Consider the following 27,950-nt stretch of genomic DNA (forward strand, 5'->3'; position numbering starts at 1 on the left):
ATGGCCCGTGGCCTGGTAGGCAACGCTCTCGCTTCACACGCTGAGTGTCCGTGGTTTGATCCCCGGCAAGGGTGAAAACATTGGACGTGTTTTCTTACACCTGTTGTCCCTGTTCACCTAGCAAGTGGGTAGGTACCTGGGTGTGAGTCGACTGATGTGAGTCGCATCCTGGGGGACAAGATTTGAGGAACCAATAAGTGTCAGGGACCCAAGACTGTTCAACTGCCTCCCAGCATACATAAAGGGGATTACTAATAGACCCCTGGCTGTCTTTAAAAAGGCTCTGGAAAGGCACCTAAAGTCAGTACCTGATCAGCTGAGCTGTGGTTCATACGTCGGTTTACGTGCGGCCAACAGTAACAGCCTGTTAAATAAAAGGACACAAATGCAACTAATTTGACGTTTTATTGGAGTTTGATAAAGCTCCTGGAGAACGAAACGTTGTCACAATAAAATGTCACATTAATTGTATTTGTGTCCTTTTGCTTAACATATTGTCAGTAATTCTATCAATATTAATACAGTTATAGCCTGGTTGATCAGGCCCTGATCCACTATGAGGCCTGGTCACAGACCAATGTGATTAATGCGATCTGTAAGTTAAAGCCAATCAAGCAAAATCGACGGCATATTCGGAATTAACACCATAAACTTACCCTAAAATCAGTGTAATATCAATGGCCAGAAAATGAGTGTTGACTAGTGATGGGTCAGGACTTGAGCCCCAAAATTTTGAGAGCTAAGCCACTTACACTGGTAAGGCTAGTAGATGGATTTTGAATATTGAGCTCTGAATGACTAATTCACTAATTTGCTCTGTTAATTTCTAGAACGAAATCCTCTATACTGCAGCCTTTCATTGAGTTATTAATTCGTTCCACAAAGACAGAGCTATCAACTTGGATTATTATTCACGAGGGAGAGCTAAATCCTTATGGGTTATATAGCGCCTGGAGGAATGGGGGGCAATCACTTCGCTTCTTATGACCAGTCTTTGGTAAGATGGGTAAGTTAGTTAGTTTAATATGTTTATTATGCACCCCATACCCATCCTGTGGGCGGTAGTCAAAAGATTAGAGGTACATAATTGGTCCAGAGACTGGACTCCAAAGTTTTGATAGCTGAGCAAGTTACAAAGGTAATGAACTAGATCTGGTCATAATCATGACCAAGTTACAAAGGTAATGAGCTCCAGGTAGAGCTGGTCACACTCATGAATAATTGCAAAGGTAATGAATCATAAACACATTAATCATGAGAATTTACGAAGGTAATGAGCTCCAGGTAGAGCTGGTCACAATCATGACAAGTTTCAAAGGTAATGAATGATAAACACGTTATGACATGATTACAATCATAGACAAATTACAGAGTAATGAGCAGTTAACAAACATAGTAGGGAATTCATCCATTGCCCCAACAGATGTTGCTAGGTGCCTGTCTCTCCTCGGCAGACAGCCATTGAAACAGCAGCAAGTTGCCCAGGGATCTGCTGCTTGCACGAGCACCGTCGACCCTCCCCAAGAGGTCCAAGAAGCCAGTGACTCCGTTTGCAGCCCGATGGAGAGCTCCCCTAGGGACATGGCAACGTCCTGGTGGACGCCAAGTTGACTGAAGATCCTAGGCCCTCGTGTGTACGGATGTTAAAGCTTGAGGAGCTGAGTACACACTGCCTGTGGCACACCTGACAGCTGCCTCGCGGTCGAACTCCACGATGCTGTCCCTGTAGTGGAAGTTCCTGTGAGCCCGGCACTCTCTGCAGTGCCATCACTGACATCGTGGGTTAGGGGAGAAGTACCCTCTACAGATGGGGTGGCGCTGGGAGTTGGGTGGGTGAGGCGAGGGAGACGCGCAGGGGTGAGGAGTTATGAGAGGGTCACTGTTTACTACACACGCCCTCCCCCCACACACACCCACACACACACACACCAACACCCACACACACACACCCTCACACACACCCACACACACACCCTCACACACACCCACACACACACACCCACACACACACACACACACACCCACACCCACACACGCACACACACACCCACACACGCACACACACACACACACACGCACACACACACACACACCCTCACACACACCCGCACACACACCCTCACACACACCCACACACACGCACGCACACACACACACACACACACACACACACACACACAAACACACACACACACACAAACACACACCCTCACACATACACACACACACACACACACACACACACACACACACACACACACACACACACACACACACACACACATGCACACATGTGGTAATGCTTTATTTACAGCTAGCAAAGTCAGGGTATTTCTCCAGAATGGTCTGCAATATACCACTGTGGATAAAATACTTAGCCATTTCTTGAACACTTCTGAGTGAGGTCTCCCCCAGCGGAGAGGGGGGGGGATAGAAATATTGGAAAAGGGTGGGAGGGGAGAGTGAGGTAGGATATAAAAGAGAAGTGGCCTAATCACTTAGGTGCAATTTAAAAAATGTATGTGTAATAATAGAAAATTCTTGAAGGGGTATAATACTAACCCATCAGAGTCACATAGATATAAGATATATAGGTACATGACTCTGAATTGGTAGTAAATATACAAGTTGCAACTACTTTTTTTTTGGGGAGGGGGGGGATCAGGTTCGATGAAACAACTTGGCAAACTTCCTTTTCCTGCTGGTCGCCATGGTTACCTTGTCTTGTGCAGGCATTTGCCTCATTGATCACCGTATCTTATGTTTGCATTTGCCTCACTGTACATAGGCTATATATACTGTAAATGCCAGCTTATTTTTGGCGAGAGGAAATACATTAATTTATTCTCTGCTGTCTCAAGGCATAGCCTACACCTATGCACGTAATAATCAGGTGGCATCATGATTCATTTTTCTGATTGGTTCCCATGTGTACCGCTAAATAGCCAATCGGAAAACAGAAGTCTTCTTGATTTGGTAGTTTCATGAAGCCTTTGGTAGTTCCTAGACTTAACGTTAGTTGTCCAATAGGGAATCAGAATATTCTTCATAATATTTCACAGGAATTTCATTATCTAATAATGATCTTTTCGATAACATTGAATTTAGGGGCTTCTGTTTTCTATTACCTAATTTCTTTAATATTATGTAGTTTGTTAGTAAGCTTATTAAGGCATAGGTACACATAAGTACAATTATCAGTGTAAATTATGTAGGATAACAAAAAAGTCAAAGTGAAATTTCCATTTGGGTCCTCGATTTTTTTTTTGTTCAAGGGATGCAAATAATTTTTTTGTGCTAAAAACTTTTATAAGCCTTTCTAAAACATAAACCGGTAAAATGGTACACAAAAATAATCATGTTTCCTAAAAATATATTTCTGGAACTAGAATTTACTGTTGCTTCCGCGCAGTTTTGTTGTGCATAGCAAACAATTGTGTATGATAAAGTATCACCGATGTTAGTGTAAAAGTGAATTCCAGTCTTACTGATTATAGTGCATATATAGTCTAATGATAAATTTTCTGCTACGTAAGTTATGCAGTAAATAAGATAATAAGTTTTCCATGTTCAGTATGTAAAAAAAATCAAGAACGTTGGGAATGCTATTGGCTCAACACTGGTCACAGACCGGGCCGTGGGGGCGTTGACCCCCGGAACTCTCTCCAGGTAAACCATACCCCGGCCGGGATTGAGCCCGCGGTCAGTCTCAAAACTCCAGTCCGTCGCGTTAGCCACTAGACCATATTAGTCTAGTACATTATTATTATAATCAAGGGGGAAGCGCTAAACCCGGAGGATTATACAGCGCCTGGGGGGGGATGTGGAAGGCATTAAGGCTTAATTCGGGGAACTGGAGCACAGATCCAATTCCCTAAATCAAGAGCCCCTCACCAACATCAAGGAACCTTCCTTGAGGGGACATATTAGTACAGTATTTCACATAGCTGTTGTTTTATTTTATATATCCTGCAGCTGTCATTGTAATTACTATGGTAAAGTATGCCTCTTTAACATGTGTGCTCCTTTGGGAGCTTTTTTTTATTTTTTGTTTTAATATTTTTAATTTTTTTTCTTTTAATTTTTTAATTATTTTTTGTTTAATGCAATTTACTTTGATTTTGCACTTAACAGTTCTATGGCTTTTCATTTTGGTTTCTTGAGGTTAACGGAGCTGGTGCTGGGTACGACCTCACCCTTGGGAGCGGGAGGGTTGCGTTTCGTGACAAAGAGAAAAGAGTGGATGTAGGGTACGACTCCGCCCTGTGGAATGGTAACTTGCTGCAACAGTGTGTTGATCTCATCATCATGGCGGATTGCTAGGAGAATATGACGTGGGGTGATGCGCATTTTCTTGCTGTCCTTAGCTGCGTTGGCAGAAAGTTCCAAAATCTCAGCAGTCAGGTACTCCAGCACCGCCGTGAAGTAAATACTTGCACCAACACTGATGCGCGGGGCGTAGCTACCAACCTTGAGGTAGCGATGGATCCTGGCAACCGGGAACTGAAGACCGGCCCGATGAGTCAAGGTTCTCTTAGTCTTGGTAATGTTGAAGTTTCCACGACCTGACATGGCGATGTTGGTTTGTGCTCCGACCGGAGGTTCGGCAACGGTGTAAGGAATGCCTAAAATAAAATTAATGAGCTGTTTTTATAGACGAGCAGATAAGAGACCCTTTTTAACCAATCAGGATGAGCCACGAAGGATAACTTCCTGATTCGTGCTCAGTGGATTCGCTCCGTAGAAAAAAAAATGCAATTTGTATGTCTACTACCAATTCAGTCATGTACCTATATATCTGTTATATCTATGTGACTCTGATGGGTTAGTATTATACCCCTTCAAGAATTTTCTATTATTACACATAGATTTTTTTAAATTGCATTAAAGTGGTTGGGCCACTTCTCTTTTATACCCTACCTCACTCCCCCCTCCCACCCTTTTCCAATATTTCTATCCTTACCCATCTTACCAAAGACTGGTCATAAGAAGCGAAGCGAATTTTTATTATTATTATAATCAAAAAGAAGCGCTAAGAAGCGAAGCGAAGCTCTGTAGACCTCGCCCTGTGCAGTCGCAGAAACTCTGACTCATCTTTCCAGTTTCCCTACGATCTCCATTGGGGAGGGACAGGGAACCAAGGCCGGGCCACCTCTTGAAAAAGGCCCGGACCGGGCGATTATACCGGCGAATCTGCAACAACTTTGTTAAATAAATATGGCGATCCTAATGTTTTTTCATGATGATTCACGGGAATTCCGCACCAGTAGGTTTACTTTTTATGTAAGGGTAATGCTTGAAATTTTAGTATTTTATATAACCAAATCCTCGGTACCATGATTAAAAGTCAAGCATAATACGTGGCTTTCTAGTGAACATACTTCTGCCACAAATTTACATAGGTATTGAATTTGTTTCTAACGTTGGATTGCGTGCAGCCAGCAGTAACAGCCTGGTTGATCAGGCTCTGATCCACCATGAGGCCTGGTCACAGACCGGGCCGCGGGGCGTTGACCCCCGGAACTCTCTCCAGGTAAATGGTATGCAAATTATCTATTAATTTCTATGTATGGTCAATTGAAATCAACATTTTACTTTAAATTATAACATGATTTTCTTGCTTCCTCGGAGACTAATTCGTCGAATGAACAAAAAAGTTAAGACTTGTAGGGCTGAGTGGAGAAGCGGGGACGGGAAAAATAGATTTGGAGAGGAAATGTTATAAGTAGGGAAGTGCTAGGACAATCCAGCTGCTGAGTGATTTTAGAGGCTTTTGGCAAACTACTTCAGCTGTGAAATGATCGGGTTAAGCGGACAGCTCGAGTTAGAAGGTTGTCTGTACATTTCATAAAGAATTTATCAATGTTATGCAGGTCAAACAGGTAGCGTAAAGAACTATAAATAAATAGCCAAAGTAGGCATGGTGTTTCATTTAATTTCGGGTTAATTTGATAATTGAAAAATGGTAACTTTATAATGCAATAATCAAGTTTAATAATAGTTTTATCTACCTAACTGCAGAAATGTTGTCCAGAATTGACTTGACTGGAATGTGCCAGGTTGTTATTATTGTCATTGGGAGCGCTAAACCCGTAGGGGCATAGCGCCTGGGGAATGTTCGACATTCAGGTTAAATTCAAGGAACTGGAGCGCAGATCCATCTGATGGCTACTGTTATACGTAAACGTTAATCTATTTCAGTGATCACTCCTTGGTGTGCTGTATGGCCTACAAGAATTTAATTTTAAAACCTTGGTGTGCTCACATCAGCTATATATTATTGAGTGCTCTTGCACGTACGTTTAGTTGGTCAAACTTTACTCTTTAGTAACAATTTGTGGCTCCAAAAGGAGCCTGGATGGTCTAAACATTACAAGTCATTAGGAGGTTCATTTGCTGGCTGCGTATCTAGCGAAGGCCTTTGTACCTTCAGACGCTGCGTGTAGTTGAAGTTCTCCGACTAACAAGAGACGAACAGCAGCCTCAATATCTCGGGCAGTGATGGTGGACCTTTTACTTATTCTCGCGAGATGGGAAGCTTCTTCTGCCAGCCGAGCAAAAATGTCGTTCACGAAAGATTCCATAACATCCATGGCTTTTGAAGATATACCATGTGCTGGTACAACATTTTTCAACACCTTGTAGATAAAAAGTTTGAAAGTTTCTCTCTTGCGTTGTCGCCGTTTCACAGTAGCCTTAACCGGTGATCTTTGTTGATTTGCCATTTTGCAGCTGGATTAGGGTAGACTGTTGGCCAAGACCCCGAGCTTCAGCACCACTGTTAGCTTTTTTTCCTTCTTTTAGCCCTTTTATAACCCCAGTTTATTTGCTTTCAAGAAAGTTCTGATTGGATCATCTGAAAAACCATTAGTGATGACGAAATACGATAAATGGTTTCTATTCGCCATGACCTTGGACCAATCAGCTTGCTCTGTTCAGCAGCTCGTATCCTACTCCAGTCTTTCCTATCTTCTTACCAATTCTGTGATCACTAAATTATTATAGTTATGATCTTCTATATGTAAATTGAAAATATTTATTTCTTAACAATTTTATATTTTGTTTAAAATACTTAAGATATAGGAACTGCAGTTAGGCCTATTTATCCATACTAGGCAGGTTATTACGAATTCGTGAGTCATGAAGACAGCTATGAGGGGACTTGAGCTAGTTTGTCACGTCCACTCTGGCGGGAGAGTCATCTGTAACAAGTCATTTGTGGTCATAGTGGGGCCCATGCTAACCTTTCTATGGTGTATAAATATACCTAGTTGGATGAATCTTATTGTAGCCAGCTGACCCAGGGGCTTACGCACTGGCCTGGAGTTTTACAGCCCTACCCGTACCATGGTTTGCTAAACAAGCACTTCCCTATGCCCTTTCTAAATACAAATTTTTCCAATTAGAATCCACTGTTATATACGAATGAACACTGCTGCAGGCCTACTGGGCCTCATATGTGCCTTGTGGCCTGGTGACCAAAGCTCTTGCTTCACACGGCAAGGTCCAGGTTCGATTCCTGGCGAAGGTAGAAACACTGGCTGTGTTTCCTTACACCAGTTGTCTATGTTCCCCATAAGTAAAATGGGTACCTGGGAGTTAGTTGGCTGGTGTGGGTTGCATCCTGGGACAAAACTGACCTAATTTGCCTGAAATGCTCTGCATAACAAGCGACTTTCTATGTCATTGATGTCAGCTAGGCCTGGATACCTTGTACATGTACTTGTAGAAATAACGATATTATTATGTCTGCGTTTGGATTACAAGTTTGTATTTGTTGTTATATGTACATATGTAAGAACAGTGGAACCTATGTACTCATTTCTCACTTGCCAATCTTCTGTGTTATACATAATTTCATTTCATACTTCACAGTGGAAGAGCCGAGCCACTAGTCTCTTCTATCTGCCCAAAACCTAGTTCAATATCTTTCTGTCCTTCCTTATTCTTGTTAAGTAAAAGGACACAAGTGCAGCTCATGCAACATTTTGCTGTGGCAGCATTTCCCTCTCCAGGAGCTTTGTTAAGCCATTGTTGGTAATTCTACCAACATTAATACAATTTCCTTAATCTTCCTTCCTCTTCCTTAAAACAACTGGTGGGAGCTCCATTGTTGGTGCTAGGGAGGATAGGAATAAGACAGGTAAACATGCATCAACAGGGAATACAGTCACAGAAACCCAAGGCAAACAGAAACCAAGCCTGTGCACATACTATGCACTTGGTATTTGCAGGCATGGGAAATCTGGAAAAACAGATGGGACGTGCAACTATGACCACCCTAGAAAATGCCGTGCCCATATGACAACAGGAAAATGCAAACTCCCTTCCTATAAGCTTTTTCACCCTGAAATGTGTACCTCTTCAGTACAGGAAAGACTGTGCTATAACTTAAATTGCCAGGCACACCATCTAAAGGGAACAAAAAGATACAAAACATCCAGGCCCGGTGGCCTGGTGGCTAAAGCTCCCGCTTCACACTCTGAGGGCCCGGGTTCGATTCCCGGCGGGTGGAAACATTTCGACACGTTTCCTTACACCTGTTTTCCTGTTCATCTAGCAGCAAATAGGTACCTGGGTGTTAGTTGACTGGTGTGGGTCGCATCCTGGGGGACAAGATTGAGGACCCCAATGGAAATAAGTTAGACAGTCCTCGATGACGCACTGACTTTCTTGGGTTATCCTGGGTGGCTAACCCTCCGGGGTTAAAAATCCGAACGAAATCTTATCTTATCTTATCTTAGGCCATGGGAAAACCTGGGTAGCCACAGCCACTCAAGAGGGAGAGGTTTTTCAGTGCCAGGAAGGAAAAAAAACTGGCAGGAAATGGCAGAAATCATACACCAAATCCAGTCATTCCTGGAGTGGAACCACAGTCGATGGCCTCCACTACAAACCAACAGATACCCTCCTAACTTCCAAACTACGAATTCTCTGCATTATATTCACACCACACATTGCCCTCAGACATGACATCTCCACTGCCTCCAGCCTTCTCCTCGCTGCAACATTCATCACCCACGCTTCACACCCATATAAGAGCGTTGGTAAAACTATACTCTCATACATTCCCCTCTTTGCCTCCAAGGACAAAGTTCTTTGTCTCCACAGACTCCTAAGTGCACCACTCACTCTTTTTCCCTCATCAATTCTATGATTCACCTCATCTTTCATAGACCCATCCGCTGACACGTCCACTCCCAAATATCTGAATACATTCACCTCCTCCATACTCTCTCCCTCCAATCTGATATTCAATCTTTCATCACCTAATCTTTTTGTTATCCTCATAACCTTACTCTTTCCTGTATTCACCTTTAATTTTCTTCTTTTGCACACCCTACCAAATTCATCCACCAATCTCTGCAACTTCTCTTCAGAATCTCCCAAGAGCACAGTGTCATCAGCAAAGAGCAGCTGTGACAACTCCCACTTTGTGTGTGATTCTTTATCTTTTAACTCCACGCCTCTTGCCAAGACCCTCGCATTTACTTCTCTTACAACCCCATCTATAAATATATTAAACAACCACGGTGACATCACACATCCTTGTCTAAGGCCTACCTTTACTGGGAAAAAATTTCCTTCTTTCCTACATACTCTAACTTGAGCCTCACTATCCTCGTAAAAACTCTTCACTGCTTTCAGTAACCTACCTCCTACACCATACACTTGCAACATCTGCCACATTGCCCCCCTATCCACCCTGTCATATGCCTTTTCCAAATCCATAAATGCCACAAAGACCTCTTTAGCCTTATCTAAATACTGTTCACTTATATGTTTCACTGTAAACACCTGGTCCACACACCCCCTACCTTTCCTAAAGCCTCCTTGTTCATCTGCTATCCTATTCTCCGTCTTACTCTTAATTCTTTCAATTATAACTCTACCATACACTTTACCAGGTACACTCAACAGACTTATCCCCCTATAATTTTTGCACTCTCTTTTATCCCCTTTGCCTTTATACAAAGGAACTATGCATGCTCTCTGCCAATCCCTAGGTACCTTACCCTCTTCCATACATTTATTAAATAATTGCACCAACCACTCCAAAACTATATCCCCACCTGCTTTTAACATTTCTATCTTTATCCCATCAATCCCGGCTGCCTTACCCCCTTTCATTTTGCCTACTGCCTCACGAACTTCCCCCACACTCACAACTGGCTCTTCCTCACTCCTACAAGATGTTATTCCTCCTTGCCCTATACACGAAATCACAGCTTCCCTATCTTCATCAACATTTAACAATTCCTCAAAATATTCCTTCCATCTTCCCAATACCTCTAACTCTCCATTTAATAACTCTCCTCTCCTATTTTTAACTGACAAATCCATTTGTTCTCTAGGCTTTCTTAACTTGTTAATCTCACTCCAAAACTTTTTCTTATTTTCAACAAAATTTGTTGATAACATCTCACCCACTCTCTCATTTGCTCTCTTTTTACATTGCTTCACCACTCTCTTAACTTCTCTCTTTTTCTCCATATACTCTTCCCTCCTTGCATCACTTCTACTTTGTAAAAACTTCTCATATGCTAACTTTTTCTCCCTTACTACTCTCTTTACATCATCATTCCACCAATCGCTCCTCTTCCCTCCTGCACCCACTTTCCTGTAACCACAAACTTCTGCTGAACACTCTAACACTACATTTTTAAACCTACCCCATACCTCTTCGACCCCATTGCCTATGCTCTCATTAGCCCATCTATCCTCCAATAGCTGTTTATATCTTACCCTAACTGCCTCCTCTTTTAGTTTATAAACCTTCACCTCTCTCTTCCCTGATGCTTCTATTCTCCTTGTATCCCATCTACCTTTTACTCTCAGTGTAGCTACAACTAGAAAGTGATCTGATATATCTGTGGCCCCTCTATAAACATGTACATCCTGAAGTCTACTCAACAGTCTTTTATCTACCAATACATAATCCAACAAACTACTGTCATTTCGCCCTACATCATATCGTGTATACTTATTTATCCTCTTTTTCTTAAAATATGTATTACCTATAACTAAACCCCTTTCTATACAAAGTTCAATCAAAGGGCTCCCATTATCATTTACACCTGGCACCCCAAACTTACCTACCACACCCTCTCTAAAAGTTTCTCCTACTTTAGCATTCAAGTCCCCTACCACAATTACTCTCTCACTTGGTTCAAAGGCTCCTATACATTCACTTAACATCTCCCAAAATCTCTCTCTCTCCTCTGCATTCCTCTCTTCTCCAGGTGCATACACGCTTATTATGACCCACTTCTCGCATCCAACCTTGACTTTAATCCACATAATTCTTGAATTTACACATTCATATTCTCTTTTCTCCTTCCATAACTGATCATTTAACATTACTGCTACCCCTTCCTTTGCTCTAACTCTCTCAGATACTCCAGATAGATACTAATGCTGGAAAAAAAAATCCCCCCCCCCAGTACCAACAATACCACCAGTCCGATGACATTCTTCTTTGCAAATATACAGGGTCTAAAGCCAGCAACAAACAACAAAATACCTTTCATCCGTGGACTGCTTGCAGAGGCAAAGGCAATGTTCGCGGCTTTCACTGAGACCCACATAAAGGATCACTTGGACAACGAAATATGGATCCCAGGTTACAACCTATACAGATGTGACAGAGTGAACAGGCAAAAGGTTGGGGGTTGGCCTGTACATTGTAGAGTCACTTGTTTGCACAGAACTGCTTAATGCCTCAAATGATGTAGTGGAAGTTTTAGCAGTAAAGATCGAGAACCAAAACCTAGTCATTGTGGTAGTCTACAAGCCTCCGGATGCAACATCCCAGCAATTCCAGGAACAGCTGTTAAAAATTGACTACTGTCTGGAAAATGTGCCAGCTCCTGCACCCAACATCTTGCTCCTGGGGGATTTCAACTTAAGGCACCTAAAATGGAGGAATATAGCAAATAATATTGTTGCAGTAATAACACCAGGAGGCAGCTCTGATGAAAACTCACACTCACACAAGCTTTTAAATCTCTGCACAAAATTCAATTTAAACCAGCAAATAACAGAGCCTACTAGACTGGAGAACATACTAGACCTCATCTTCACTAACAATGATGATCTGATACGAAATGTCACCATATCAAAAACAATATACTCAGATCACAACATAATTGAGGTTCAGACATGTATGCGCGGAGCCCCAGACCGACATAATGAGATTAGTCACGAGGGAGCATTCACCAAATTCAACTTCAATAACAAAAACATAAAGTGGGACCAAGTAAACCAAGTCCTAACCGATATAAGCTGGGAAGACATACTAAGCAACACAGACCCCAACTTATGCATAGAACAGATTAACTCGGTGGCACTCGATGTATGCACAAGGCTTATTCCTCTAAGAAAAAGGAGGAGTAGATGTAAAATAGAAAGAGACAGGCGCTCCCTTTACAGGCGACGGAAAAGAATAACAGAGCGGCTAAAAGAGGTCAATATATCTGAAATGCATAGGGAGACACTGGTCAGAGAAATAGCAAGCATCGAACTTAAGCTAAAGGAATCTTATAGGAGTCAGGAATCATGGGAAGAACTAAAAGCCATAAATGAAATCGAAAGAAACCCAAAGTATTTCTTCTCCTATGCCAAATCAAAGTCGAGAACAACGTCCAGTATTGGGCCCCTACTTAAACAAGATGGGTCCTACACAGATGACAGCAAGGAAATGAGTGAGCTACTCAAGTCCCAATATGACTCAGCTTTTAGCAAGCCGCTAACCAGACTGAGAGTCAAAGATCAAAATGATTTTTTTATGAGAGAGCCACAGAATTTGGTTAACACAAGCCTATCTGATGTTATCTTGATACCAAATAGCAGCGCTGTATAGCCCTTGTGGCTTAGCGCTTCTTTTTGATTATAATTAATAAAAAATAATTGATACCAAATAACTTCGAACAGCGATAAATGACATGCCCATGCACTTTGCCCCAGGACCAGACTCATGGAACTCCGTGTTCATCAAGAACTGCAAGAAGCTCCTATCACGAGCTTTTACCATCCTATGGAGAGGGAGCATGGACACGGGGGTCGTCCCAGATACTAAAAACAACAGACATAGCCCCACTCCACAAAGGGGGCAGTAAAGCAATAGCAAAGAACTACAGACCGATAGCACTAACATCCCATATCATAAAAATCTTTGAAAGGGTCCTAAGAAACAAGATCACCACCCATCTAGAAACCCATAAATTACACAACCCAGGGCAACATGGGTTTAGAACAGGTCGCTCCTGTCTGTCTCAACTATTGGATCACTACGACAAGGTCCCAGATGCACTAGAAGACAAAAAGAATGCAGATGTAATATATACAGACTTTGCAAAAGCCTTCAACAAGTGTGACCATGGCGTAATAGCGCACAAAATGCGTGCTAAAAGAATAACAGGAAAAGTCGGTCGATGGATCTATAATTTCCTCACTAACAGAACACAGAGAGTAGTAGTCAACAGAGTAAAGTCCGAGGCAGCTACGGTAAAAAGCTCTGTTCCACAAGGCACAGTACTTGCTCCCATCTTGTTCCTCATCCTCATATCCGACATAGACAAGGATGTCAGTCACAGCACCATGTCTTCCTTTGCAGATGACACCCGAATCTGCATGACAGTGTCTTCCATTGCAGACACTGCAAGGCTCCAGGCGGACATCAACCAAATCTTTCAGTGGGCTGCAGAAAACAATATGAAGTTCAACGATGAGAAATTTCAATTACTCCGATATGGTAAACACGAGGAAATTAAATCTTCATCAGAGTACAAAACAAATTCTGGCACAAAATAGAGCGAAACATCAACGTCAAAGACCTGGGAGTGATCATGTTGGAGGATCTCACCTTCAAGGACCATAACATTGTATCAATCGCATCTGCTAGAAAAATGACAGGATGGATAATGAGAACCTTCAAAACTAGGGATGCCAAGCCCATGATGACACTCTTCAGGTCACTTGTTTTATCTAGGCTGGAATATTGCTGCACACTAACTGCACCTTTCAAGGCAGGTGAAATTGCTGACCTAGAAAATGTACAGAGAACCTTCACGGCGCGCATAACGGAGATAAAACACCTAAATTACTGGGAGCGCTTGAGGTTCCTGAACCTGTATTCCCTGGAACGCAGGTGGGAGAGATACATGATTATATACACCTGGAAAATCCTAGAGGGACTAGTACCAAACTTGCACACGAAAATCACTCACTACAAAAGCAAAAGACTTGGCAGACGATGCAACATCCCCCCAATGAAAAGCAGGGGTGTCACTAGCACATTAAGAGACCATACAATAAGTGTCAGGGGCCTGAGACTGTTCAACTGCCTCCCAGCATACATAAGGGGGATTACCAACAGACCCCTGGCAGTCTTCAAGCTGGCACTGGACAAGCACCTAAAGTCAGTTCCTGACCAGCCGGGCTGTGGCTCGTACGTTGGTTTGCGTGCAGCCAGCAGTAACAGCCTGGTTGATCAGGCTCTGATCCACCAGGAGACCTGGTCACAGACCGGGCCGCGGGGGCGTTGACCCCCAGAACTCTCTCCAGGTAAACTCCAGGTTAACATATCCTATGATCATTAATCCATAATTATACCCTTGTATCCTTATAGGCCTACTGCCCATGCCAGGCAGATCCAACTCACACCCAACCATGCCCACTCATATACCAATCCAACCTATATCAAAAACTACCCAAACTAGTACTTCCTTATATTCTTTCTAAATAAATAAGCTCAACTTGAATTCATGGTGTCCCGTGGCCTGATAGGCAACTCTCTCGCCTCACACACTTGAGTGTCCGGTTCAATCCCCGGCCAGTTGGAAATGTTGGGCATGTTTTATGCCCGCTGTCCTCATTCACCTAGCAAGCAAGTAGGTAACCTGGGTGTTAGTTGACTAGTGTGGGTTGCATCCTGGGGGACAAGACTGAAGGACCCCCAATGGAAATAAGACAGACAATCCTTGATGATGCACTGACTTTCTTGGGTTATCCTGGGTGGCTAACCCTCTGAGGTTAAAAATCCAAACAAAATCTTATCTTACTGCAAGTCCTGTCTTGGTTATGTAGTTTCAGAATGTTCTTCATATCCCCTTTAGTAGTTTCACTTGATCAGTACATCAATTAAAGAATCTCCTTTTGAGACTGAGAAAAACACAAAGGAATAGATTTGGTTATCATTGACTATGCCTTATATGGAGGTAAAAGTATAGAAAGTTACTGCATGGTAAAAAAGTGTACCAAGTTACTGTATACTACCTTGAACTGGTACTTCTTGTTTCTGCAACAATATTTACCAATACAGTTTATGGCCTATCCAGCATACATAAGGGAGATTATCAGTAGATCCCTGGCTGTCCTCAAGAGGGAGTTAGACAAGCACCTAAAATCAGTACCCGACCAGCCAGGCTGTGGTTCATACATTGATTTGTGTGCAGCCAGTGGTAAACCAGCCTGGTTGATCAGGCCTTGATCCACCATGAGGCTTGGTCATGGACTGGGCCATGGGGGCATTGACCCCCAAACACCCTCCAGACATATTCCAAGTATGGTTGTGTAATGCATGATTGATGAATGGAGCTATATTTACTAACATAGCTAATATTTACTAATACTGATTATAGCCTCCAAGCACACATAAGGGGAATTACCCATAGACAGTCTAGCTGTCTTCAAGAGGAAGCTAGACAGGCACCTAAAATCAGTACCTGACCAGCCAGGATGTAATTCGTACGTCAATATGTGTGTGGCCAGCAGTAATAGCCTGGTTCATCCACCTCAAGGCCTGGTCATGAACTGGGCTATGGGGGTGTTGACCTCTGAACACCCTCCAGGTATACTCCAGGTATGGCTTTGTAATGCATGATTGATGAAAGGAACTTTGATGCTGAATACATAAATGATAAAATTGCTGAGACAAAGTTTAAAGACCAAGGGAAGGTTATTTAGAGCTTCTAAATTTTTGTTTTATTATTTTTCCAGCTGAAGCTGCACTGAAATTAGACACAATATCTGCAGTAGAGATCAAACACAGGCAAATTTGAGAAAAGCCACTCTATTGATGATAGTGAATGTATCTTTAATATTTAAAACTAGATTATACATAACCTTAAGTTAGAGAATGGGAAACTGATAAATAAAGATATATTATCAGAAATCAGGGGCAGTGCCAAGGGGAATAAGAGGGTGCTGATGCCCCCCAAAATTCCATGAGCCCCATAAACCTCCCAAGTAATAATGAGTTCCCTAGCCCCCTCTTCCAACCAGACTGCCATCCCTTAACCCCTCTTGTATAAAACTTATGGAGTTACAACTGACTGCTAAAACCAGTGCAACAAAACACCTGAGAATATGAAATCATAACAGTGGAAAATATCACAAAGTCAGTCATCACAGTCAGAACCCAAATATTCAACATCATAAGGTTTTTGCCACTTCTAATCCATAACTTTCATGACACTAATTTAAGTTTTATTTTTGTTAAGTCTTATCTAATTTCAACTGGTTAAAAGACATGCCTTACAGAAAAATGACTTTAATTAATACGGCTGTTCTTCTCCATGAACTCGAATATGTTTTAAGAGATCTGATTTTTGCTTTAATACTGAATGATCTCCTGTATGCTTTAAAAGACCAGATATATTGTTAAAGCCTTTTAGACACACTGAACACTGATATGGTGTTTCTTTGATATGAACTTTCAAATGTATTACTAGATTATATTTTTGAGAAAAGCTTTTAAGACACACTGAACATTTATATGGTTTTTCCCCTGTATGAACTCTGATATGTTTTACTAGAGCTGAATTATCTAGAAAGCTTTTTAGACATTCAAAACACTGGTATGGTTTTTCTCCTGTATGACGTCTCATATGTTTTAATAAAGCTGATTTTTCCATAAAACCTTTTAGACACTGTGAACACTGATGAGGTTTTTCTCCTGTATGAACACCAGTATGTCTTACTAAAGCTGATTTACGTGAAAAATCTCTTAAACATTGTGAGCACTGATACGGTTTCCCTTCTGTATGAATTTTCATATGTTTTAAAAAATTTGACTGATGTGAATAGTCTTTTAAACACACCTGACACTGATATGGTTTCTCTTTTGTATGAACTCTCATGTGATTTAATAGGGCATATTTATCTTTAAAGGCTTTTATACATTCTGAACACTGGTATGGTTTTTCTCCAGTATGAAGTTTGATATGCTTTACTAGAGCCGATTTATGTGAAAAATCTTTAGAACACTCTGAACATTTATATGGCCGCTCTCCTGTATGAATTCTCATGTGCTGAATTAGACCTGAATTCTGTTGAAAGTACTTTAAACACTCTAAACACTGATAAGGTTTCTCCCCTGTATGAACTCTCATATGTTTTATCAGATTTGACTTATGTGTAAATTCTTTTAAACAATCTGAACAATGATATGGTTTCTCTCCTGTATGAAGTCTCTTATGAGTTACAAGAGCTGATTGATCTGAAAATTTTTTTTGACACACTGAACACTGATATGGCTTTTCACCTGTGTGGATTCTCATATGGCTTACTAGAACTGATCTATGTGAAAATTTTTTTAGACATACTGAGCACTTATATGGTTTCTCCCCTGTATGAACTCTTAAATGTGTTTCTAAATGATATTTTCGAGAAAAAAGCTTCAGACATTCTAAGCACTGATATGGCTTCTCTCCTATATTAGCACTCATATTTTACCTAATTTTTTAAACTGAAAACACATATATCTCCTCTTCTGTGAGCTCTCAAGTAATTTATAAGATTTTGGAGATAACTTGTTAAAGATCTTAACTCTTAAATTATATCTTTGTTGAAACTCTTGTGTGCTGCAAAATCAGATTTATTTAAAACAGTTAACACACCCTCAACACTTATGTGGTTCACCTGTTGTGCAAATCTGCTAAAGTCATTGCAGGTTTCTGTGAATTTCTTTTATATAATGGATACTAATGTAGTTTCATCATAAAGCATTCATATTTGGTCCAAAAATCTTACTTTCACCATTTCATTAAGATTATAATTACTGTATTTCCAAGAAGTACTAGAGTTCACTATTTAACAGCTGTAAAATTTATACACATTTTGTTAATAATTAATACCAAAGTCTTCAAAGAAATCATTAATAAAGATTTAAATATGAAAATTGCATTTGTCATCAAGGTGAAATGTTGAATATCAAAATGGTATACAATACCAACAGGTTGGTACCTACCAAGGTGAAATGTTGTGTATTAGATTATGATGCAAGTACAGTACAGTAAACATCTAATATGTGACGGTTTTACTGCACTGTGTAATAATACTGCACACAATATTTACATTAATGGAGATTAATTACATCCACAGGCTGTATGCATGTATAGTGTTTACTTGTAGTGGTCATGATGTTGAAATTTTAGAATGTCAAAAGTGTTACTACTATATATTTAGCACTTTTGACCTGTAAATATGCTTTATGACACATTTTGCAGACATTATACGTGTAATATACATGTACATATTACATTTTTTTGCCACTTACATGAATTTAGGGTACCGAGAGCAAGTCTTCTGACATAATTCTTCTGATGAGAGCATGAGCTGCAAAGAAAAAAAAATGAATGATTATAGTCCAGAATTCAATTAATATAATTCAGTGCTCAATATTGAGCACTGAATGGCAAATTGCCAACAAGTATAAAGACAAGGCCACAAATTGCACAAGAAATAAGTCACTCTGACTTTTTCGAATTATCCTAGGTACCTTACACAATGTATGATAATTGTACTTATGTGTACCTGTGCCTAAATAAACTTACTTAATAAATGTTAATTGGGATATTTCAATCTGTGTAGAGCTTTATCAAGTCATGTCTTGATAAAGTTCTGTATAGAGGAAAAAGTAGTCCCAATGAAAGCTTGTTCTAAAATTGGTATCTTTGTCTTCAAGCTTTCTTGTGTGTAGAGTAGCTGGTTGTGGTTTTATTGGGAAAGAGAGAGCGATTCCCCTTTGTTATGCTTTAGGTGGATTACTTAGGTTAGGCAGTGGCATCTCTGCATTGTGCAGCTCTGTATTCTTGGTCTGCAGAATAGTTTTACTAGTGCTGACAAGCAACTGGGCATGTACTATTGGATAATTTTTCTTTATTTTAATTAAGGATGGGATGATGCTAACATTTTTGCCCATACCAATATTCAATCTTAGACTAAGGCTTAAAACATCACAATTAGCCAATACATGTATCTGATACCGATACTGATACTGATATTCAATTTTAGGCCAATCCACAACTGATATTGATACCATGAAAATTAACCAATACCAATATTATAGCACAACCTTAATGATATAATAATGTACATATGTTTTTTGCATCATTTGAAGCTTGCCCTTCAATGAAAGTGATACAATTAAACATGAAGTTTAATTTTACCCAACATATCTAAGAATTTGCATAACTTAGTTTCCTGCAGTACCAAGGAAAGGTTAATCTTTTGATAATCCATCTTTTACGGCCTAATTTATACATTTTGTTAAGTAAATAGACACAGATGTAACTAAAGTAACATTTTATTGTGGCAACATTTTGCTGTCAAAGAGGAACTTTGTCAAGCTGTTACAAACATTACAGGGACACAGTGTGTGTGTGTGTGTGTGGGTGTGTGTGTGTGTGTGTGTGTGTGTGTGTGTGTGTGGGATTTTCTTTCTTTTTTGGGTCACCCTGCCTCGGTGGGAGACGACCAACTTGTTATAAAAAAAAAAAAAAATATATATATATATATAAATATATATATATATATATATATATATATATATATATATATATATATATATATATATATATATATATATATATATATATTTATATGTATATATATATATATTTATATATATATATATATATATATATATTTTTTTTTTTTCAACAAGTTGGTCGTCTCCCACCGAGGCAGGGTGACCCAAAAAAGAAAGAAAATCCCAAAAAAGAAAATACTTCAATCATCATTCAACACTTTCACCACACTCACACATTATCACTGCTTTTGCAGAGGTGCTCAGAATACAACAGTTTAGAAGCATATACGTATAAAGATACACAACATATCCCTCCAAACTGCCAATATCCCAAACCCCTCCTTTAAAGTGCAGGCATTGTACTTCCCATTTCCAGGACTCAAGTCCGACTATAAGAAATTACCGGTTTCCCTGAATCCCTTCACTAAATATTACCCTGCTCACACTCCAACAGATCGTCAGGTCCCAAGTATCATTCGTCTCCATTCACTCCTATCTAACACGCTCATGCACGCTTGCTGGAAGTCCAAGCCCCTCGCCCACAAAACCTCCTTTACCCCCTCTTTCCAACCCTTTCGAGGACGACCCCTACCCCTCTTTCCTTCCCCTATAGATTTATATGCTTTCCATGTCATTCTACTTTGATCCATTCTCTCTAAATGACCAAACCACCTCAACAACCCCTCTTCTGCCCTCTGACTAATGCTTTTATTAACTCCACACCTTCTCCTAATTTCCACACTCCGAATTTTCTGCATAATATTTACACCACACATTACCCTTAGACAGGACATCTCCACTGCCTCCAACCATCTCCTCGCTGCTGCATTTACCACCCAAGCTTCACATCCATATAAGAGTGTTGGTACTACTATACTTTCATACATTCCCTTCTTTGCCTCCATAGATAACGTTTTTTGACTCCACATATACCTCAACGCACCACTCACCTTTTTTCCCTCATCAGTTCTATGATTAACCTCATCCTTCATAAATCCATCCGCCGACACGTCAACTCCCAAGTATCTGAAAACATTCACTTCTTCCATACTCCTCCTCCCCAATTTGATATCCAATTTTTCTTTATCTAAATCATTTGATACCCTCATCACCTTACTCTTTTCTATGTTCACTTTCAACTTTCTACCTTTACACACATTCTCAAACTCATCCACTAACCTTTGCAATTTTTCTTTAGAATCTCCCATAAGCACAGTATCATCAGCAAAAAGTAACTGTGTTAATTCCCATTTTGAATTTGATTCCCCATAATTTAATCCCACCCCTCTCCCGAACACCCTAGCATTTACTTCTTTTACAACCCCATCTATAAATATATTAAACAACCATGGTGACATTACACATCCCTGTCTAAGACCTACTTTTACCGGGAAGTATTCTCCCTCTCTTCTACACACCCTAACCTGAGCCTCACTATCCTCATAAAAGCTCTTTACAGCATTTAGTAACTTACCACCTATTCCATAAACTTGCAACATCTGCCACATTGCTCCTCTATCCACTCTATCATATGCCTTTTCTAAATCCATAAATGCAATAAAAACTTCCCTACCTTTATCTAAATACTGTTCACATATATGCTTCAATGTAAACACTTGATCTACACATCCCCTACCCACTCTGAAGCCTCCTTGCTCATCTGCAATTCTACATTCTGTCTTACCTCTAATTCTTTCAATTATAACTCTACCGTATACTTTTCCTGGTATACTCAGTAAACTTATTCCTCTATAATTTTTACAATCTCTTTTGTCCCCTTTCCCTTTATATAAAGGGACTATACATGCTCTCCGCCACTCCCTAGGTACCTTCCCCTCTTTCATACATTTATTAAAAAGTACCAACCACTCCAACACTATATATATATATATATATATATATTTAAGGGTGAGTGGTGCACTTAGGAGTCTGTGGAGACAAAGAACTTTGTCCTTGGAGGCAAAGAGGGGAATGTATGAGAGTATAGTTTTACCACTGTCTGAGGGCAATGTGTGGTGTGAATATAATGCAGAGAATTCGTAGTTTGGAAGTTAGGAGGAGGTGCGGGATTACCAAAACTGTTGTCCAGAGGGCTGAGGAAGGGTTGTTGAGGTGGTTTGGACATGTAGAGAGAATGGAGCGAAACAGAGTGACTTCAAGAGTGTATCAGTCTGTAGTGGAAGGAAGGCGGGGTAGGGGTCGGCCTAGGAAAGGTTGGAGGGAGGGGGTAAAGGAGGTTTTGTGTGCGAGGGGCTTGGACTTCCAGCAGGCATGCGTGAGCGTGTTTGATAGGAGTGAATGGAGGCAAATGGTTTTTAATACTTGACGTGCTGTTGGAGTGTGAGCAAAGTAACATTTATGAAGGGGTTCAGGGAAACCGGCAGGCCGGACTTGAGTCCTGGAGATGGGAAGTACAGTGCCTTCACTCTGAAGGAGGGGTGTTAATGTTGCAGTTTAAAAACTGTAGTGTAAAACACCCTTCTGGCAAGACAGTGATGGAGTGAATGATGGTGAAAGTTTTTCTTTTTTGGGCCACCCTGCCTTGGTGGGAATCGGTCAGTGTGATAATAAAATAATAAAATATATATATATGTGTGTGTGTGTGTGTGTGTGTGTGTGTGTGTGTGTGTGTGTGTGTGTGTGTGTGTGTGTGTGTGTGTGTGTCGTGCCAAATGGGCAGAACTTGTGATCTTGGCTTAAATAGCAATGCTCATCTTGCCATATAGGACAAGCGGAAATTTGTGTATGCAATAATTTTGCCAAAATCATTCTGTACCTGTTGTTAGGTAAGACACATATGCAACAGTTAGGTATCTTTATTTCGAAACGTTTCGCCTACACAGTAGGCTTCTTCAGTCGAGTACAGAAAAGTTGATAGAAGCAGAAGATACTTGAAGACGATGTAATCAGTCCATCACCCTTAAAGTTTTGAGGTGGTCAGTCCCTCAGTCTGGAGAAGAGCATTGTTCCATAGTATGAAACAATATTGTTTCATACTATGGAACAATGCTTTTCTCCAGACTGAGGGACTGACCACCTCAAAACTTTAAGGGTGATGGACTGATTACATCGTCTTCAAGTATCTTCTGCTTCTATCAACTTTTCTGTACTCGACTGAAGAAGCCTACTGTGTAGGCGAAACGTTTCGAAATAAAGATACCTAACTGTTGCATATGTGTCTTACCTAACAACCTGTCGGTATTTTATACCATTTTATTGTTCAATCATTCTGTACCTGACGAAAAAAATATATTTCATTGTATTTGTTTAGTATTAAATTACTGCAAACAAATCTAAAATATACACCTACCATCCGACTTACGACCGAGTTCGGTTCCGAGAAACCGGTCGTAGTCGAAATGGTCGTAAGTCGAACTTTACTACTGAATATCAACAAAACATTTTTGTAATGGCTTTATTTTATTGTTTTATTTTGGTATTTCATGTTTTACTTTACTTTTTATGTTGTTAGTACTGTATTTTATACTGTAAGGTCGTAAGTCGAGTGGTCGTAAGTCAAGTGGTTGTAAGTCGAGCAGGTCGTTAGTTGGATGGTAGGTGTATTTAGTTGGGTTAGGCTAAAATAAATTGCTCTTGTTATAACAAGGTTAGGTAAGTTTTCTAAGTTTCTTTTGGTGCAAAATTAAAAATTTTTACATTAACATTAATGAAAAAATATATCTTTAAGTGTATAAGAGAAAATTTTGGAAAGGACTTAATTTTAAATGAGTTCTTGCTAATTGACCAGTTTTACATATTCAGCACAACATATATATATATATATATACATATATATATATATATATATATATATATATATATATATATATATATATATATATATATATATATATATATATATATATATATATATATATATATATATATATATATATATATATATATATATATATATATATATATATATATATATATATATATATATATATATACATATATATATATATATATATATATATATATATATATATATATATATATATATATATATATATATATATATATATATATACATGTATATATATATATATATATATATATATATATATATATATATATATATATATATATATATATATATATATATATATATATATATATATATATATATACTATATGCAAACAATCGCAGACAGGAGATCTTAACTATGCAGGACAAGCCACAGAGGGGTGGAAATCTTTAGCTCAAGTACTTTCACACTTCTCAGTGCTTCATCAGGAGCTGAGCTATGTTGCAAGGGAGCAACCAAAGCAGGGAGAGAGTTCTCAGCGTAGCGTAGGTGTCATTGGCCACGGTTACCCTTAGACTGGGTTAGTGGTCGGTGCCAACCCCACCCTTCCATCATCCCCCCACTACCCATATGGGGTAGGAGGGTTTCTGAGATGTCAAGTAGGAAATTATAAGATATAAAAAGCCAGCCCCAAGTTTTTTCTAATCATTTATAACAGGTCATATGGTTGGCACTGACCACTAACCCAGTCTAAGGGTAACTGTGGCCAGTGACACCTACGCTAATCTGAGACCTCTCTCCCTGCTTTGGTTGCTCCCTTGCAACATTGCACAGCTCCTGATGAAGCACTGAGAAGTGTGAAAGTACTTGAGCTAAAGATTTCCACATTCCCCATGGCTTGTCCTGCATATATATACATGTATATGTCATGCCAAATAGGGAAAATCTGTGATTTTGGCTTACATAACAACACTTTTCTTGCCGAATAAGGCAAGCGAAAATTTGTGTTTACAATAATGTCACAAAAATCATTCTGAACCTAATGAAAAAATATATTTCTTTGCCCGAAATGCCTAGCCATGCTAAGCGTTCTAGTGGTACACTCTGTAATCACTATTTTACTACATGTAAACCACACAATAACCAAATTTCTGTAAACTCAGCATTGTAATCCTTATAGAGAATAAACTTTGAATTTGAATTTGTTTATTATTAAATTACTGTAAACTTATCTAAAACATATTTAATTGGATTTGGCTAAATTAAATTGCACTGGTTATAATAAGGTTAGGTAAGTTTTCTAAGGTTCTTCTTTTACAAAATTATTAATTTTTACATTAACATAAATTAAAAAATGTATCTTTAAATGTATAAGAGAATTTTAGAAAGGACTTAATTTTAAGTGAATTCTTGCTAATTGACCAATTTTACCTATCCAGCACAACATACATACATACACACCCCTTCTCCTGTATACATTACTAAAGTTAAAAAGAGAAACTTGTTTTTCCTTTTGGGCCACCCTGCCTTGGTGGGATACGATCGGTTTGTTGAAAAAAAAAATATATACATGTATATATATAGTAGTAATGGTAGTAGTGCTACCTATCTTTCACCTCATGCGATACCTATATACATGTATATATATACCTTCTGTGTCCTTGTAATGTTTATAATGGGTTGACAAAGCTCCTGGAGAGTGAAATGTTGCTACAATAAAATGCCACATCAGTTGCATCTGCGTCCATTTATCTAACATTTTGATGGTAATTCTACCTTTATCCATTTCATTGAGCTGCTAATAAATGCTCAGTGTTTAAATTGCATTATAATAAAAATATGTAATCTGTACTGGATACACATGGTGTACCTTCTGTATATAAATAAATTGTATTTAGTTGCTATGGTAATACATGTATATAGGACCATAATACAAATAAATCATAGCACAGTATTTGGCTTTGCTCAGTTATAGGTTAAATCTTCATTCCTCATAACTGCTGTACTGGTAATACAAATACAAATTTTTATTTCCTTGCAAGTTTACATTGAGATTATTTAACTACAATAATGAGTTGCAGTGCAAAGAGAGCCACTGTCATGCTGTGACATTATCGGCAGACAATTAGTAACAATTAGCCAAAAAAATTTATTAGAATTATTATTACAATTATTATTATGAAGCCTTTTATTTTGAAGTGCTAAGTCAATTTGTCTCGAGTTTTTTGAGGGGTTATCCTAGATAATTTACACATGTTAAACTATATTATTGTAACCACAAACGAGTGGTATTGATCAATAACAACACTGCGCTAGCCAAGGATTCAAACCCATGTTGTACTGGCCTGCCTCATGGTAAGCGAGAACCACATGATGCTTTAAACCACAGGACCACCCAACCCTAAAGAATGGCGCATCCAGCACACAGCTAGCTGTTGGGCCGTCATCCGAGGGCATACGGAGGTGTGGGAGCTTTTAAGCTAATTTCATTCTCATCCCTGTTTGGTGTACTAGCCTCACGAGCTGTATTTATATATTATTGTAACCACGAACGAGTGGTATTGATCAATAACAACACTGCACTAAATACTGCTCGTGAGGCTAGTACACCAAACAGGGATGAGAATGAAATTAGCTTAGAAGCTCTCACACCTCCGTATGTCCTCGGATGGCGGCCCAACAGCTAGCTGTGTGCTGGCTGCGCCATTCTTTAGGGTTGGGTGGTCCTGTGGTTTAAATCGTCATGTGGCTCTCACTTACCATGAGGCAGGCCAGTACAACATGGGTTCGAATCCTTGGCTAGCGCAGTGTTGTTAATGTTAAACCATATATGATAATTGTATTTATGTGTACCTGCACCTAAATAAACTTACTTAGAGTAATGGAGGTTTAATCTCTGTGCTAATCTCAGCCCTGTCTCTGATCAACCAGGCTGTTGGAACTTTGACCTGAGTAACATAATTATTACATCATATTACATTTAATGAGTGCTAAAACCATACAGGTTATACAACACTGGGGTAAACGGAGGAATTAATATTCGATCCAAGGAAGAGGAGAGAAATTCTAGCTCCATGGATCAAGAGCCTCTCAGCAGAGCTCTATTTTCAGGTCCCCTTAAGAGGACCTGAAAATAGATGACCTGCAGTAGGTTTACTAGTCCATATTATGTATGCCCTACGAATGCTAAATTTTAAGCCCCTATTTCCCCTCTAAGGTGTTGATGTTGGTGAGAGCTCCGGATCCAAGATAGTGGATACATCTCCTTTCGTGGATCAAACCCATTACCTCCCATTTCCCATGCATTGTGTAATGACTACGAGTTTAGTGATCTCCTTGGTTTGTAAGTTTATTCAGGTACAGGTACACATAAATACAGTTACATAAATTATCATATATAGCAACATAGGTGTAATTACCCAGGATAACCTAAAGCCAAAGTGGCTTATTTCCATTGGGGTTCTTATACTAATAACTAGATATTTACTACTCACACTAACCATACTCACTTATTTGGATAATGAAGACTGAAGTAGGCCTACTGGTACCATACTATATAATATAAATCTAATATAAGCAAGTTATGTCGGCCCAAGTCGAGTGAAATTATCCAGTTACACCAGCCTATTTTTTCAGTTTCTTGATGACATTATCAGTTAAAACTTATTATACAAGCATTTATACTTACCCCACGTATTAAATTTTTTAAGATAAATTACGGAAATAGTGGAGATATTTGGTCAGACTCGTACATTTTTATTATCATTGTTGTGGTGAACGATATTCGTTGCTTTTATTTTCGTTTCGTTAGTTCTGTTTCTTTATTCACAATCTTTACATATAAATGTATAAATTATCGGCAATTACAAATAATAAAATTATATAATTTTATTAGTAAAGCGACTTGTATACTTGATAAGTTTAGCAAAAAAAAAAAAAATTTGCAGACGACTGTAGTCATAAACTATATTATTATTTTTCTTATAATCTTGGGGAGCGTTAAACCCGTAGGATTATACAGCGCCTGTGGGGGGGGGATGGAAGGTATTTATTTACAATTTACAATTTGAGCACACATACAGAGGTACAAAAAAATACAGATAAGAGCAGCATGCCAAAGCCACTTATACTATGCATAGCATTACGGGCTGGCTTAAAATTAACTTAAGATTAACTAAGCAATGATGAAATCAGTGATAAAACATTAATGTAAACAGATTACTATAAAGCACAAGTGAGTATTACAAAGACAGGTCATATGGTTGCATGCATTGTTGTACATTCAGTCATATGGAGTATTCTGTTAGGTAGTGTATTTAAAAAATAATAAAGTTAGATTGGGTTTTAGGTTTAACATTTATGTGATATAATTGTGAGAAACATTT

At 39.2% G+C, this 27,950-nt stretch overlaps 1 protein-coding gene across 6 annotated transcripts; it reads right to left on the reverse strand.

Annotated features, from left to right (window-relative positions):
- Nucleotides 1-15,969: 15,969 nt before the first annotated feature.
- LOC128703576 (zinc finger protein 271) lies at nt 15,970-27,478 on the reverse strand. 6 transcript variants are annotated; one of them, XM_053798270.2, is made up of 3 exons: nt 27,318-27,478; nt 18,560-18,618; nt 15,970-17,864 (listed from the first exon to the last, which is right to left on the reverse strand). In XM_053798270.2, exon 3 carries the CDS (start codon nt 17,727-17,729, stop codon nt 16,557-16,559), a length of 1,173 nt encoding a protein of 390 aa, XP_053654245.2. In that variant the 5' UTR covers nt 17,730-17,864; nt 18,560-18,618; nt 27,318-27,478; the 3' UTR covers nt 15,970-16,556. The 6 variants fall into 6 exon arrangements, with proteins under 6 accessions (XP_053654245.2, XP_053654243.2, XP_053654241.2 ...); XM_053798268.2 differs by having other exon boundaries at nt 15,970-18,100; XM_053798266.2 differs by having other exon boundaries at nt 27,254-27,478.
- Nucleotides 27,479-27,950: the final 472 nt, after the last annotated feature.

This window comes from Cherax quadricarinatus, chromosome 76 (assembly GCF_038502225.1).
Source record: "Cherax quadricarinatus isolate ZL_2023a chromosome 76, ASM3850222v1, whole genome shotgun sequence".
Classification (NCBI taxonomy): domain Eukaryota; kingdom Metazoa; phylum Arthropoda; class Malacostraca; order Decapoda; family Parastacidae; genus Cherax; species Cherax quadricarinatus.

Excerpts from the sequence above, each read along its gene's own strand:
- LOC128703576 (XM_053798270.2), bottom strand. The coding sequence starts at position 17,729 with ATGAGTGCTAATATAGGAGAGAAGCCATATCAGTGCTTAGAATGTCTG.